This window comes from Conger conger, chromosome 16 (assembly GCF_963514075.1).
Source record: "Conger conger chromosome 16, fConCon1.1, whole genome shotgun sequence".
NCBI lineage: Eukaryota > Metazoa > Chordata > Actinopteri > Anguilliformes > Congridae > Conger > Conger conger.
Window position 1 is genome coordinate 31,213,617 of NC_083775.1, and position 15,514 is coordinate 31,229,130.

Consider the following 15,514-nt stretch of genomic DNA (forward strand, 5'->3'; position numbering starts at 1 on the left):
GTATTGGTTGTTGGTTTTTACTGGATTTCATGTGTATGAACTTTGCTTGTTTTTTGACTACGCTCACTGGACATTCCCTGAATAAAGCCCTGACGGGACTTTATTGCAGCCCTTTTGTCTGAGTCGTGCATTTTGGGTCCAATCCCCCAACGCACCCGTCTCAAGTTCTTTGTTTTGTTGGACACCGTAGTCATAAAACTGGAAAATAAGCTGTGGGACCACTTCTTTCTTAGTTAGAATTTTTTGTTGTTCTTTTTGTGTTTGTGCGTTTTGCTTGTGGGTGCACTTTTATTGAAAACTTTAGCTATAAAATAGTAAGGCTATAAAATTGTGAATTAGTAATGTGATGGTGCTTCTGGCAAATCAACACTGATTGCAAAGTCATTTAAAGCACCATAACAAAGATATTAAAATAATGTAAATAAAACATGACATGCAAAAGAAGGCGTACTGCTAGGTGGCGTAGCGGGTCAAGGTGAGATACCACAATCTGATATCACAAATCGTATATATAATTTGCCGAAAATTATGTATATGGTTGGATAATTCAGTTTATACGTTTTTAATTCCATTAATAAATACCCACCAGTCATATTGAATGCAATATTTTAAAGTATTCCTGCAGTGTTTTATTCATAAAGAACGCTACTTTTTCTCATAAAGTAGTCAAACAGTCGGTGCATGGAGTGAGTAATCGATCATAGAGGTATTGATTGGCCTCGTAAGGTCGCACATTTTCTGTTTTTATTCTTTCGGCTTGTTACAATGTCATCGGCATGCATTTGGGATTTCTATTTTTTTTCTTGGTTTTACATTTTACATTTTAGTCATTTGGCAGACGATTTTAATCCAAAGCGATTTACAAGTGCATAGGTTCTTCCACGAGACAAGAGTGCATAGGTTCTTCCACAAGACTTCATAGACTCCACAAGATTCATAGCATGATTAATTTGCATTAGTACTGTGGTTATGTTGCATCTTTATTCGCAGGTCTGACATGTGTTTCTATGAAATATGTAGCTGTACTATTTATGTTCTCCTACATTCAGTCACATTGAATAGCAAATCTTTTTATTTGTCTTATTCTAAGAATATTGCTGAAGTCATAATAAATGAGTTTTGAGTGATTTAATTGTAGGTCAAATGACAGCAAGACCACCAAACACCGGTGAAGCAAATGATGACTCATAATGACACGATGACTCTGCACGCTATCTGGCAGTACAGATAAACGTCTACAACAAAGACAAATTACTTGTATGTCAGCGTCGTCTGGTGTAATGTAAACTAGCAAGCTAGCTAGCTAATGTTAATACATTATTGCAATAGTGTTGCTTAGCTAACATTAGTGCAGTGAGGATACATTATTGATAATAATGTTAGTTAACGGTAGTACCGTTGCTTAGATAGTAGAGTGGGGATACATTATTGCTAGCTAACATTCACAATACTGTTGCTTAGCAACCAATAAGCGGAAGCATACATTTACCATAAAACATAGTTCCATTAAATATACGTTAATTTAAAGTTTGTCTTGTCTTCCTTTTGTGACATTTTGAAAAGATAAATGTGGTAACCTTGTATGAAAGTGTTATGGAGCTGTGGTATATATATTGGCTTGGGGGTGTAACGGCGCCGCTTCGCATCGTGCCTAACCATCCCGCTAGCTGTGTCAATATCCACAATATAAAACAGGTTCTCGTTCCATAATGCTTCAATAAAATAACCCCCTTCAGTCACAAAGCCAATAAAAAACAACCGAATGTGATCAAACGTTTATTTTGTTATTGTTATTTTGAAATAAACATATTCAGACACATATTTTTTGGTTAAATATTTCATAATCAGAATCACAATGACCATATTTAAAGACACTGTGCAATCAAAATCTTCAAACTTCAATAGTGATTATTGTTACATGTCATGTGACTCTCCTAGGAGGGAAATGCGGCACTTCTGGTATTTTCGCTACCCACACCACAAAATAATGAATTAGAAAAAAACATTTTCCCATTCATAAGTTTAGGACAGGTAAATGGATACATTTTTAGTGGCTTACTGAACAATATTATCCAGTGTAGTATAGTGAATTTCACAAACATTTGTCACAACCCGTTTTACAGAAAACCCTGGTCTAAACCCCTACAAGAGCAAGCCAAGTGTATGGAAAAACTTGCTTGTGTAAGTAAAAGGTTTTTGCATAGGGCCCTTAATCCCATTGCATTTAATTTCCCATATTACTTCCCAGATAAACTGTTGAATTAAAAAAGATTTACAGACAGACACCAAGCAACTTTGAAATCCCTGCTCTGGGTGGGTGGGTGTATTAGAGGAGTACTACTCATTGGGGGTGGAGGGCATTCTACAAAATGGCCTCAAGTGCAGACAGAAGGATGGCCAGCAGCAATGCAGGGGTGCCCCTTTCCACGGGCGCCCCAGAGGAGGTGTCCTCCTCAATGAGCTGGGCTTCCTCTGCAGACGCCCTTGTCCACTGCTGCGAGCCCGCCTGCCTCACCCAGGCGCGACCTTGCTCGCTCACGACCGTGACCCTTTCGTTGGCATTCTGTCTCAGCAGCGGTCGGCGGGTGAACGGCGGCAGCTGGATTTGTGGCAGCTCCCCCTGGGAGAAGGTTCCGGAGCGGACGCAGAAGAGCAGCTCGCACCCGTCGCTGACGCCGGCCGAGTGCTGCGTGAACCCCGCCGGGCAGCGGGAGAGCCCTCCCGCCATGGGGTTTCCCGCCTCACAGCTGAACAGGCCCCCGAAGGGCACGGCGAAGCGCGCCGCTACTTCGTAGCTGCTGCTCAGGCAGATCTTCAGCCCGTCAGACAGCAGGGTGTAGGGGATGAACCCCAAGGGACATCGCTTAGATTTGGTGAGGGCGTTCACCAACTCTGGACCGTAGAGCCCCCCGAAGAGGAACCCCGGGGTGCGCAGGACAGAGGTGCTGTTGCTGGTGCACCAGAACGTCTCCACCCTGGCACGTTGCACGCGGTACACGTTGCCGCACACATTTTTGCAGCACCTGAAAAAGATCCTACACCGGCGGCACTCGCGCCTGCACTGAACCTGGGTCTGTCCCTCCTCCTTTACCTCTGTCCGCAGCCGGGTCTGCTTGTAAGGCGGATTGCACTTCATAGCTCCTGCCTGAGGGTTGTTCTGGATTAAGGTCTGACACATCTGCTGGGTCTCCCGGTCAGGGGTGAGGGGGGTACACTGCTGGAACACCCCCCCAAGGTTCAGATTTTCCGTCAGGCCCTCGCAGGACTCGTCGTCTACGTTGGCCTGGTAGTTGTAGTTTGTGGAGCCGGGTTTGGTGCACCCAGGGTGAGTGTTGATTGTATAGTAGCGCAGGATGGCTTGGGACACTGCATTGGCCAGCTTCAGCAGAGTGGGGTCTGGCATGTCAGGGAGTGTGTGCCTGTTTAGGAAGAATGGAAGTGGGAGTCCGGAACGGTCCTGGGCCACAAGGTTGTTGCTGATGCTCTCCTGCCACTTCTTCAAAGTGATTCCAGGGTAGTACGGTATCCCTCCCTGGGTGAGCATCAGGGAATATGTTGTGTTGTCATCATAGGCATTCTTCAGTTTGTTGGTACTCTTGAAATCCAGTCCAAATTCCACCACCTTAAAGAAAGAGGTGCTGGCAGACACAGTTATTGACCGTTCATCGCTTTTGTCCACAAAGGATTTGCGGATGTAGTCTTCTTTCATCAGACTTGCACCAGCATCGACTGAGGTGAGGACGTATGTACCATAGTCCAGCACTAGCGTCTCTGACAGGAAACTGCTTTCACACTGTCCAGCAAATTCATCACCTGTTGGAGAGAAAGAGGGGGAAGAGTAGAGGAAGGAGAAGGAATGTTACCTATTGCAGGTTTCAAGAGGCAATTACTGTAAATGTGTATTGGTCAATTTTTTCGAGGCACTAAACCATACTATTTACGAAGTAAAATAAAAACATTAATTAGATGCCTTCATTTACATTCATTACATTCATTTACATTTTACATTTAGTTTCAGCCTCAGTGTCAGAAAACAATATGGCATGCTTACACATCCAGATTACAGGGCGCTAAGTAATTACATGAAGAAATAAAATTGAAGGAATACTCGGGGTAAGTGGAAACATACTTATATTTTTGGGTGAACTGCCCCTTTAATGCATGCTTTAGTAAATAAGAAATAATAGGTAATTTGTATAATTTAGCACATTCTCTCCGGTTATACAAATGCAACAATACAATGCAATTTACCTATGCATCAAAAGGTTGCAGAGCGACATATTACCACAAATTACATCCTAATAGCAGTATTTAGTAAATACTTTAGTAAATCTCACATAGATATTGCAAAGTTGTAGTGACTGCTTTTGCATTAAAAAGCAGTAGCAATCCATTAGTAAACCTGGTAATTAGTGGTCTTTAGATATTATAATCAGGAACCACCTAACCCTTTCAGTCACACAAAGGATGTGCCTTTTGCACTTGTCCCACAATGTTTTATATCAACATTCATAAGAATGTTAATTCATCACTGAAATCCTCTATGACGTGTCATAGAACAAAATTATGAAGCAGAGAGGGAAAAGTTAGAATTGAGACTTCAGGTCATTCTTCATAGTAGCTGATCTCAAAATATATACACAACCATTTAATTTGGACATTGAAAAAAAAAGAAAATCTGGCCTTCATCATGCATGTACAATGCTCAATTGTTTCAATGGGATTAAGAGCTCAATATGCAGGTGACTGTGAGCATGTGTTTGTAATTCTTATTCTTTTTTCACTTGTTGCTTCTTCATCCTCAGATTCTCCTTAGAGAATTTGCCCTGAACCACAGGAAGGTTTTTTACGTCCAAGTTTATGGATAATGCCGTGGAGCCAGCATGCTCCGCCCAGCTCTTGATGATCTCGGAGTGGATCTCCACCATGGTGGACTTCTCTGGGATGGTGAATATGTCATTGGGCAGGAGATATGCCCTGTCCCCCGTGGTCCGGCAAAGGGAGTAATTGATGTTCATGACCCGTCCCATGTCCAAATTCCGCAGGTTGTCCCAGCCACCACCAGGCAACACCCCCAGAACAGGGACATTGATTGATTTTCTGCACCTGTTCAAGTCATTGTCAGGCACAACCCAGGAGACACATAAAACCAGTGTCAGAAAACTGACTATCACTGTGAAAGGCATTGCTGTCATGATTGGAGCCAAAACGTAAACAATATTCCTGGCCTTATATAGCCAATAGCCAGTGTCTGTGGGTGTGGTTGATTGGAACTGGTATGCTGTATATGATGCACATCCCTTTTACAAGCAAAACTTGGAAGTTTAAGGCATATTTCAAAATCAGTATTCAAAATCAATTAATAATTTATTGACATTTTTAGCATTGTTTGGCTAGGTAAGCAGTTCATACATTGTTCATACATTTGCGTGTTGCGGTACTACGATTAAAAATAAAAAAACATTCCGTTGATCATTGTTGTGCAGGTAGCAGTTGAAATTGTACTTCCCTCTAGGGCTCTCAGCGCACTTATCCTTGGGTATGGGTATGCACTTTGTACTTTGTTGTACGTCGCTCTGGATAAGAGCGTCTGCCAAATGCCATTAATCTAATGTAATGTAATTTAGATTCTTAAAGCCATATAGTTGTCACATGGAGTCCTCAGCTCATGACAAAAGCTAGCCAGGTGCTTTTGGTAAATCGGTTCAACAAAAACTGAGTGGTTGGAATGTTATTTGATAGCTAAATTTCTGGTAACCCAGATCTTTATTTTAAATGTCGTGTTTGTATTCTGAAAATGGTCATATCGATGTTCTTCTGGGAAACCAGTTCCATGGCCTTCAAGAATAATAAAAAAAAAACTGAATGGTTGGAATGTTGTTTTGCTTGAAAGCATTGTTTCTGGTGACCCAGATCTATCATTTTAAATAGACTTACTGTAAATTGAATGTTTGTATTGTCAGGGAACTAATTCCTCATTCACTATTTGGTTGTGTTGTAAGCAATATACACTCACGAGCACTTTATTAGGAACATTTTTAGGTGTTTGACAGTGATCATTCTATTTGGCAGACAAATTTACTGTTCAGTGAACAAATTGGAAAGAGAATGAAATTAAAAGATTTTGAGCGTGTTACTCAAAGGTTGTGAGTTTCAGTTGAGGAACAGTCCATTGTACCTGTGAGACACGTCCTTAACCTAATTGCCTCACCAAATACCCATCTGAATAAATGTATTGCATGTAAAAATGTAATCTGTAAGTCACTCTGGAGGAGAGAATCTGCGTATTGAACATACATTGCCAAAAGGCAACATTATGCTAAATACGAAATAAACATTTAGATCCTTAACTTAGGTGGCACGGATGGTGCAGTGGGTAGCACTGCCGCCTCACAAAATTTCTGGTAACCCAGATCTTTATTGTAAATGTCATGTTTGTATTCTGAGGAAACCAGTTCTGGGAAACCAGTTCCATGGCCTTCAAGAATTAAAAAAAAAACTGAATGGTTGCAATGTTGTTTTGCTTGAAAGCATTGTTTCTGGTGCCCCAGATCTATCATTTTAAATAGACTTACTGTAAATTGAATGTTTGTATTGTCAGGGAACTAATTCCTCATTCACTATTTGGTTGTGTTGTAAGCAATATACACTCACGAGCACTTTATTAGGAACATTTTTACTTTTTTACACCTACTCATTCATATGATTATCTTATCAGCCAATTGTGTGGCAGCAGGGCAATGCATACAATCATGTAGATAGGGATCAGGAGCTTCAGTTAATGTTCCCATCAACCATCAGAATGGGGAAGAAACTGACTTTGACCGTGGAATGATTGTTAGTGGCAGACAAGGTGGTTTGAGTATCTCAGAAACTGCTGATCTTTTAGGATTTTCACACACACTAGTCTCTATGGTTTGCAAAGAATTGTGCAAAAAAACCCCCAAAAAAACAGTGAACAGCAGTTCTGCAGACAGAAACACATTGTTAAAGAGAGACATCAGAAGAGAATGGCCAGACTGGTCCAAGCTGACAGGAAGGTGACAGTAACACAAATAACCACACATTACAAGAGTGGTATGCAGAAGAGCATCTCTGAACACACAACGCATCATAACTCACATAACTCAGTCTTTCTTTAGTTGGTTTTGAGCCAGAAGTTGAAAAGTCCTGCACATTGGTCTGGCAATCTACATTTCATCCCTGGTCATATTGGAATATTTAGCTGTCTTCTGATTTTTGGAGCATTAACGTTGGCTTTCTTGGGACTAGGGACTAATTTTGGGAGGAAACAAGCTGTGGTTTAATATTTTCAATTAGACTTCTTCATTGGGCATGAGACAAGGCATACTGTATGCCCAAGGACACAAATGAACATTGACCGACCATGCTACCCTGTACTGGGGACTCTTTTTCACATTTGTTTCTATTGGTGTCTCCGTCTCTATATATTATTCAACCCAAAAACTAAATTAATTAATTAATTGATTTAAAGAATCAATGATAATGAATGATATGATAATGATAATGATCGAAAAACCGAAAAACACAGGACATTCACACAAGCAATGAGACCATTATCTTGTCCTATGCACTGACAGGGCTTCCAACACACAATGCATTAATACTTGCTATGGGTACTGTAACTATGGTGGTCTACTTCAAACAACATGTACCACTTAGTGGTCTATAAAGGTTTGATAAATAATGTAACAATGGAAATACGTAAAGCAAAGGCCTCTTATTACAACCATCTCATAGAGGAGGCCAAGGGAAGGTCCTATTCTATTTGGAAACATCTAAATAAACTAACAAATCATGAAAGGAGGTGGCACGGATGGTGCAGTGGGTAGCACTGCCGCCTTACAGCAAGGAGGTCCTGGGTTCGAATCCCCATCGGCCGGGGCCTCTCTGTGTGGAGTTTGCATGTTCTCCTCCTGTGTGAGTGGGTTTCCTCCGGGTACTCCGGTTTCCTCCCACAATCCAAAGACGTGCAGGATAGGCTGATTGGAGAGTCTAAATTGCCCATAGGTGTGAGTGTGTGAGTGAATGGTGTGTGTGCCCAGGGTGTATACCTGCCTTTCGCCCAATGCCTGTTCAGGATAAGCGGGTTAAGATGATGGATGGATGGATCATTTAACAGAGGGGGAAAAGGGCCAAGTTGCACATCAAAAGCAGACAACCATTTATCTCCAAACATAAGCCCTTGCTCTTTGAAATTGGGGTTTATTTACCAGAGTGAAGACGGGCAGGAACACCATTGGAGGTCTGCCACAGAAGCATACCAGATTTCATTACATTACATTACATTATTGGCATTTGGCAGACGCTCTTATCCAGAGCGACGTCATGATGAGTCACCTCAGTGGCCTGTTCTACATCTTAAAATTGAAAATTGGAACAATACAGAGAACCTGTTTTACTTTTAAAAATAGAACGTTCTTCAGGTACCAGGTGAGATCCGAATCACCATTGGAATAAAGGTGAACCCTCTCACTGGCTGTACAACAAAACAAAAAAATCTGTCATTGTCAACATTGTCACCCAATTTCTAATATTCTGGTAGACTTGAACAGAATGGAAGCTTTTGTCAAAATAGTGAGCAAAGAGTCCCATCAGCACCAGCAGTAGAAAGACTGACATCATCATAATGCTGCCTGTGTCAGTGTCTGTGAAAGGACTGGACAGTCACTGATCAGTACTGGGGGTCTTAAAGTGTGTGGTGCAGTAAGGCAGGACAGGTATGCAAAGCCCCTTCCTCTATACAAATCCTGTCACACACAGTTAGAGGAGCTCTGATGTGTGAACAGCAGTGGGTCTATAGAGGGCTGGGATACATGTTCACTGCAAAAAAAATCAAAATGAATGTCAGTCTAAATAAGATAAGATATTGCCAATGAGGTCCCACAGTTTTAATATTTACCAATAGGGTAAGAAAATTTCACTTTTTTCACTTTTCAGCAAATGGTTAAAATGAACTATTTTCTGCTTCAGAGAAAAAGATTGTAATAGTCATTAAAATGCAACGATTACTGTTATTTTTGCCCTAGCATTGTGTGCATTAACGGAACATTTTCTGAAATTATATTGCTCTTTTATCTACAGTATTGATATATGAGTGGAGATTCTTAAAAACCTGAGCTTAATAAATTGTGTTTTGATGGAGGTTTCCGTATCAAAAATGGCAGTGTTATCTTAAGTCAGTGATATCACATATACACAGGGAATGATTCAAACACACTTGTCCATGTGAAATGGAATTGAATATAAACTAAATGGTGAGTTTTTCCTTTTGCAGCCATGAGCAGGTCCATTAGACACTGTAGTTTTCAGATGATTAGAATGAGAAGCCTTGTGTTTATTTCTGTTAATACTGGGATAGCTGAAGAAGGACATTTTCTACTTCATCTCTTTTATCACTGTGAGATTTTTCCAGTGCAGCTGTGAATCTTTTTCATCATATTTTCATCACTGATTTATTCTACCAAACTAAATTTGGACCAAACTCCCTCTGGTCAGTGCTGTGGCCAGTTTTGAGCTGCCTTGCGGGCTACTTCAAACAGGCAACACTGGCCAGGTCTGGTTTAATACCAGCCTGTAGTTTCCTCTCTTATTATACGGGAGCGCTTCTATATCAGCAGCAACAGCAGCACTGTTTCCTCCTTGTGGTTGGAGAGTGGAATGTGTAATCTGTACAAACATGACATTCAAGACATTTCACGACCCAATCTCTGGTCCAGTAAATATGACTTAATTGCAATTTGCATATATCAATCGGTGCATAGGGCGGCACGGATGGTTCAGTGGGTAGCACTGCCACCTCACAGCAAGGAGGTCCTGGGCTCGAATCCCCGTCGGCTGGGTCCTCTCTGTGCGGAGTTTGCATGTTCTCCCTGTGTCTGCGTGGGTTTCCTCCGGGTTCTCCGGTTTCCTCCCACAGTCCAAAGACATGCAGGTTAGGCTGATTGGAGAGTCTAAATTGCCCGTAGGTATGAGTGTGTGAGTGAATGGTGTGTGAGCCCTGCGATGGACTGGCAACCTGTCCAGGGTGTATTCCTGCCTTTTGCCAAATGTATGCTGGGATAGGCTCCAGCCCCCCTGCAACCCTGTTCAGGATAAGCGGGTTCAGATAATGGATGGATGGAATCTGTGCATATATTCCTTGTGTTTCTAAAATGGTGATAGAGCCCCCTTCTTGAACGTACTTCTTTAGAGGTACTTCTTTATGAAAAGTGTGTTTTTCCAATGAGAATGAAATAAAATGGTTCTTAAGAGGAAGGTTTGGATGTGTCAACATTAACATTAAAGAAATTGTATAGGTTAGAGGACATGAGATCTTCTAGAGGCAGCTAAATTCAGAAATATAATGGACAAATGAGCACATATCCATCCACCGGGTGCAATGGTGGGGATGGAGCCCCTTCCTTTATGTGATCTGAGACAAGCTGCTTCTGACCCATTCCTGTGTCTGAAGCCTCTCGGCTGGGGCGTGTTCGGGGGCTCGGGACCCCCTGGTGGTGCCCTCCTGCTGGGGTGGACTGTGGCAGCCGACGCGCCCCGTCCTGGAGGGACCGAAGTGACCGGGCGTTGGTCCTCCAGGTCTTCAGGGAAGATGGCCGAGTGGAGGAGGGTGCTGTTACCGGATTGGTTGGCTCCTGATCTTGGACTGGAGTTTGGATTTGGATTGGACTAGTCGCTGAGGACTCTTATTTTTAAAAATATTTTTTTGTTGAGTAGATTTTGTCAATTGATGTACAGCAAGTGCTATTGGTTTTGATGGATGCCCATGATGGCCTATTGTTGTTATGTTCATAAATAATCCTGTTTCTCAAGTAATTTTACATATCATGTATATAGTACAAAGTAGGAAGCTAGATTAGGTGCTCAGGATAATTATGATTTTAAATGCTGTATCTCAAGTGTATTTTTTCACATGAAGAGATAAAGGTGGATCTTAAGACAAGATGTTTAGATGTGCTGACATTAACATTGAGAGAAAGCACATTAAATGTTGGAATATGAGAGTTATTATTGAACAGCATAGTTCACTGTTTTAGAGCAGAGCCCCTCAGTGTCTCGGGTCAGTGCTCCCCCCTCAGCACCTGCAGTAGGTCCCAGCTGCAGCAGTGCAGTCTCTGTGCAGTCTGACTGAGGGAGGTTTTTGTACGGCTCTGTATCACTGTGTGAACACACTTTTACCGTTGATGTTGTGGTCACTCAGACAGTAATAATCTCCTGCATCTTCAGCCTGGACTCCAGTGATTTTCAGTGTAAACTGAGTCCCAGATCCACTCCCACTGAAACGATCAGGAATCCCAGACTCACGTGTTGTTGTGTGATAAATAAGAGGACTAGGAGCCTGAGCAGGTTTCTGCAGGAACCAGTGGAGAAAGTGGCCAAAGCTTCGGTCGTAGAAAACACTCTGACTGACTTTACAGCTGATAGAGACAGTGTCTCCCTGCTGAACAGCCTGAGCTGATGGAGACTGAGTCACAACTATATCTGCCATTGATTCTGAAAAGGAAAACAAGGAAATGTAGGTCAATGGATAATAGTATTATAAGTGAATACTGTTAAATTCTGACATGTTTGAATATACAATCATGGCACTGTTGTGACAGAGTTGTATTGTGAAATGCAAGCAAATAAAATTTATGTCAACAAAATCCCAAGCTAAAAAGTATCTATCTTACCCTGTACAATGACTCCCAGCATCACCAGCAGTGGAAAGACTGACATCATCATAATGCTGCCTGTGTCAGTGTCTGTGAAAGGACTGGACAGTCACTGATCAGTACTGGGGGTCTTAAAGTGTGTGGAGCAGTGAGGCAGGACAGGTATGCAAAGCCCCTTCCTCTATACAAATCCTGTCACACACATTTAGAGGAGCTCTGATGTGTGAACAGCAGTGGGTCTATAGAGGGCTGGGCATGCACACTTTAACATGGTGTGTGTGTCCTGTGATGGACTGGTGACCTGTCCAGGGTATATTCCTGCCTTTCGCCCAATGTATGCTGGGATAGGCTCCAGCCCCCTGCGACCCTGTTCAGGATAAGCAGGTTAGGATAATGAATGAATGAATGAATAATGAAAGGACGCCAAATTTAATAAGAGAACTGATGTGAATGGAATATTCACTTCAGATAGTGCCGTCATGGCTATGGAGTTCAATGATTTATTCATTGAATCAGTGAGAGAAAGCTCCAGAAATGTTTAATCTTGTTCAGGGATCAGTGGCGAAATAAAATACTTTTCATCAGAGCGGTAGATGAAGCTAAAATCAGTAAAATAATAAATAGATGAACTAATTCTGAGACTAAAGATATTTGTAACCTGGATACTGCCTTTATAAAGAAATACAGTCACTCTATTATAAGACCACTAACTCATTTTGTTAATCTTTCCACAAAATCATGTACTTTCCCAGATTATTATGTTAATGACATTTTTGGAAACAAGCCTCAAGATGGCTGGCCTCATTTTTACAGTCCAGAGAGCAGTGTGTTCAGATTGGTTCTGAAAAATCCTACTCATATAGGCCTGTATGACACAAGGCTCAATCCTGGGCCCATTGCTCTTTAGTCTCTATATTAATGACTTGCTATAGGGCAGGTTGTCAACTTTATGCTGATGACACAGTGATATATACAGCAGCTAGGTCTACAAACAAGGCATCTGAGGTCTTAACTAATATGAAAGGGGTCTATCAATGGTTACAGCAAAATGACACTCAATGTGAAAAAAATGGTCTCAATGTGCTTCTCAATTAGAAAACGATCACAAACAGAAACACTTTAAGTGACAATACAGAATTAAAAAATTTAGGTTAATTAATCCAAATTTATGTGTATGATTTTAGACTCTAATCTCAAATTTGATAAGCTTATTAAAAAGATTTCTAAAACCGTAAAAAATCTCTTACTGTATAACAGCATGGAGCCAAGTCTCTGACGATAAATGTGTATAATGGTCCTGGAGAGCCGCAGGGTGTGCTGACTTTCGTTGTTACTTGGCATTAATTTATCAATGAAAGCCGTTGATTACACAGTTAACTCACCTCACCTGGTTTCTTGGGTCGGAATCGGTTGCTTATTTTAAGGTGGAGACGAAAGCCAGCACACCCAGCACATACCTGGTGCAGTGGGTAGCACTGCCGCCTCACAGCAAGGGGCCAGTCGTGTGTAGGTGTAGAGCCCTACGATGGTCACCACGGCTTGAATCTGCCCTTTGGCAAACCGTGACATGAATAATGGAAACTATTTCCTTGTAGAATTGTCCCATAATCATGTTTGTCATTAGATCTCCAGCTCCATTTCACTATGGATAGGAAATCCTTTCTGCCATCATTCTACTTAATAGTTATCTCACATTACAATGAAGGTATTTGGCTTTGTCCCCCACTGTTCACTCTGAACAATATGGGATATGCAATTTGTTTTAAGTACATTGTTTTTAATGGCTGTTATTGTAACTCTGTAAATGTTTTTATTTTTTTATTTTATTGTTTCAAATTGTTTAAATTAGGGATATGTTATGGCCCCCTGCTCTGTGCTACTTATTCTGGCAGGTACGAGTATTTCTGTAACTGCTGATCTCCTGAGATTTTCATCCGCAACAGTCTCTTGAGTTTACTTAGAATGGTGTGAAAAACAAACAAACATTCAGTAATCGGCAGTTCTGCGGACGGAAATGGCTTGAGGATGAGTGAGGTAATGGAGAAGGGCCAGACTGGTCTAAGCTGACAGGAAGGTGACAGTAATGCAAATAACTGTACATAACATCAGTGAACAGATCTCTGACACACAATGCGTCAAACCTCTAAGTGGATAGACTACAGCAGCAGAAGACCTAATACGTCTAATAAATACCTAATAAAGTGCTCACTGAGTGTATATTGTCAAATAGAAGATGCAAAATATGTAACTGAGGTGAAGGGTATAGCTTATTAAAGTACAGAACCGTATAAACATATTTACACTTCCACAATGAGGCAACATAAATGTAGTACAGTAATATGTATGTGAAAATAGCAGTGTATAACAATATGTGGAAAGTTCTACATTAGATGTAGAACTGACATTACATCACTACTGACATTAGATCAATTATTGCAATTTATTACATACACAAAAAAAGATTACAATGTTATATACAGAGCCATCTGTAATGTTTAGGACAAAGACATATTTTTTTATTTGGCTCTGTACTCCAATTTTAGATTTGTAATCAAAAATGCATATTCTCAGCAAATATTGAAGGGCATGTTTACAGACTTTGGTTTCACCATATTGAAATTACAGTGTGTTTTCTACATAGTAACAATACACACCATATTTTTCTAGGCTTTTTCTTGCCTTTGGTTTGTATTATTGTCATTAAACACGAGGGCCAGAGTTGTTCCAATGAATGTCAAGGAAGCCATTATGAGACTGAAAAATTTAAATAAAAAGTCTGTAATGTCTGTTTTGTTATGCCAAACCTTAGGTGTAACAAAATCAACTGTTTGGAACACCATTAAGGAGAGAGAACATGTAATGGGGCATAGGGCATGGCAAGCCAAGTAAGACCTCTACAGCTGATGGCTGAAGAATTCTCATCATAATGAAGAAAAATCCCCAAACATGTGTCCAACCGATCAGAAACACCCTTCAGGAGGCAGGCGTGGATGTGTCAGAGACTACTGTCCACAGAAGACTACAGTCATGTCTCAGTGGGTCACAGACTTCAACCAGTCATGCATACAGAAAATATGCAGTAAACATGACTGTAATTTACATCACATAAATATGTCCCAAACATTATGCTGCCCTGAAATGGGGGATTATGTATAAAAAGTGCTGTGAAACCAGAATGCATAAAAATACCCTTTAATAAAATATGAGAACTTGCACTTTGAATTGTTTGTTTATGAATATAAAACTGTGGTGTACTGAGCTAAATTAATGTTTTTGTCCCAAGCATTACGGAGGGCATTGCATATTACAATTCTTATGAACATATAAACACAACAACTGCAACAAAAATATAAATGAATAACTATATATTGTTGTTTGTAACAATATTAGCACGGTGGATATGCACAGGTATTAAAGGAGACTGGGCTTGGGACTGGGGCAGTTGGAATAGCCAGGGCAGGAGGGAAGGTGATAACTGGCACGCACACAGCCTATCACCCGACAGTCAGATGCTGCCACAACTGCTGGGTCTCCTGAAGTACTGGTATTGTTTTCCGATTTTGCCAAGAACTTCACAGACCTCTTCGGAAGTATATCTGCAGCCTACCTGGGAGAAAATATACACGCCTCCACATGCTGATCACCTGGAGATCAAAGTAACATTAGTTATGAAATGTATGAAAGTAACCAAGACACCTGTACTAATTATATTGTGTGCCTAATTATACTGTAATGCCTGGCATTAACAGAACAATAAGTATATGTATTTACTGTACATTCATATAATTTAAGGTAACATGGGTGTAGATATTGTACAATATAATTATTGTGGAAACTGC

General features: G+C 41.0%; 1 protein-coding gene across 1 annotated transcript; it reads right to left on the bottom strand.

Moving 5' to 3' along the window:
- Positions 1-2,362: 2,362 nt before the first annotated feature.
- LOC133114144 (macrophage-expressed gene 1 protein-like) lies at positions 2,363-5,030 on the bottom strand. The gene is made up of 2 exons (XM_061223334.1): positions 4,826-5,030; positions 2,363-3,813 (listed from the first exon to the last, which is right to left on the bottom strand). Exons 1-2 carry the CDS (start codon positions 5,028-5,030, stop codon positions 2,363-2,365), a joined length of 1,656 nt encoding a protein of 551 aa, XP_061079318.1.
- Between the last annotated feature and the right edge of the window lie 10,484 nt (positions 5,031-15,514).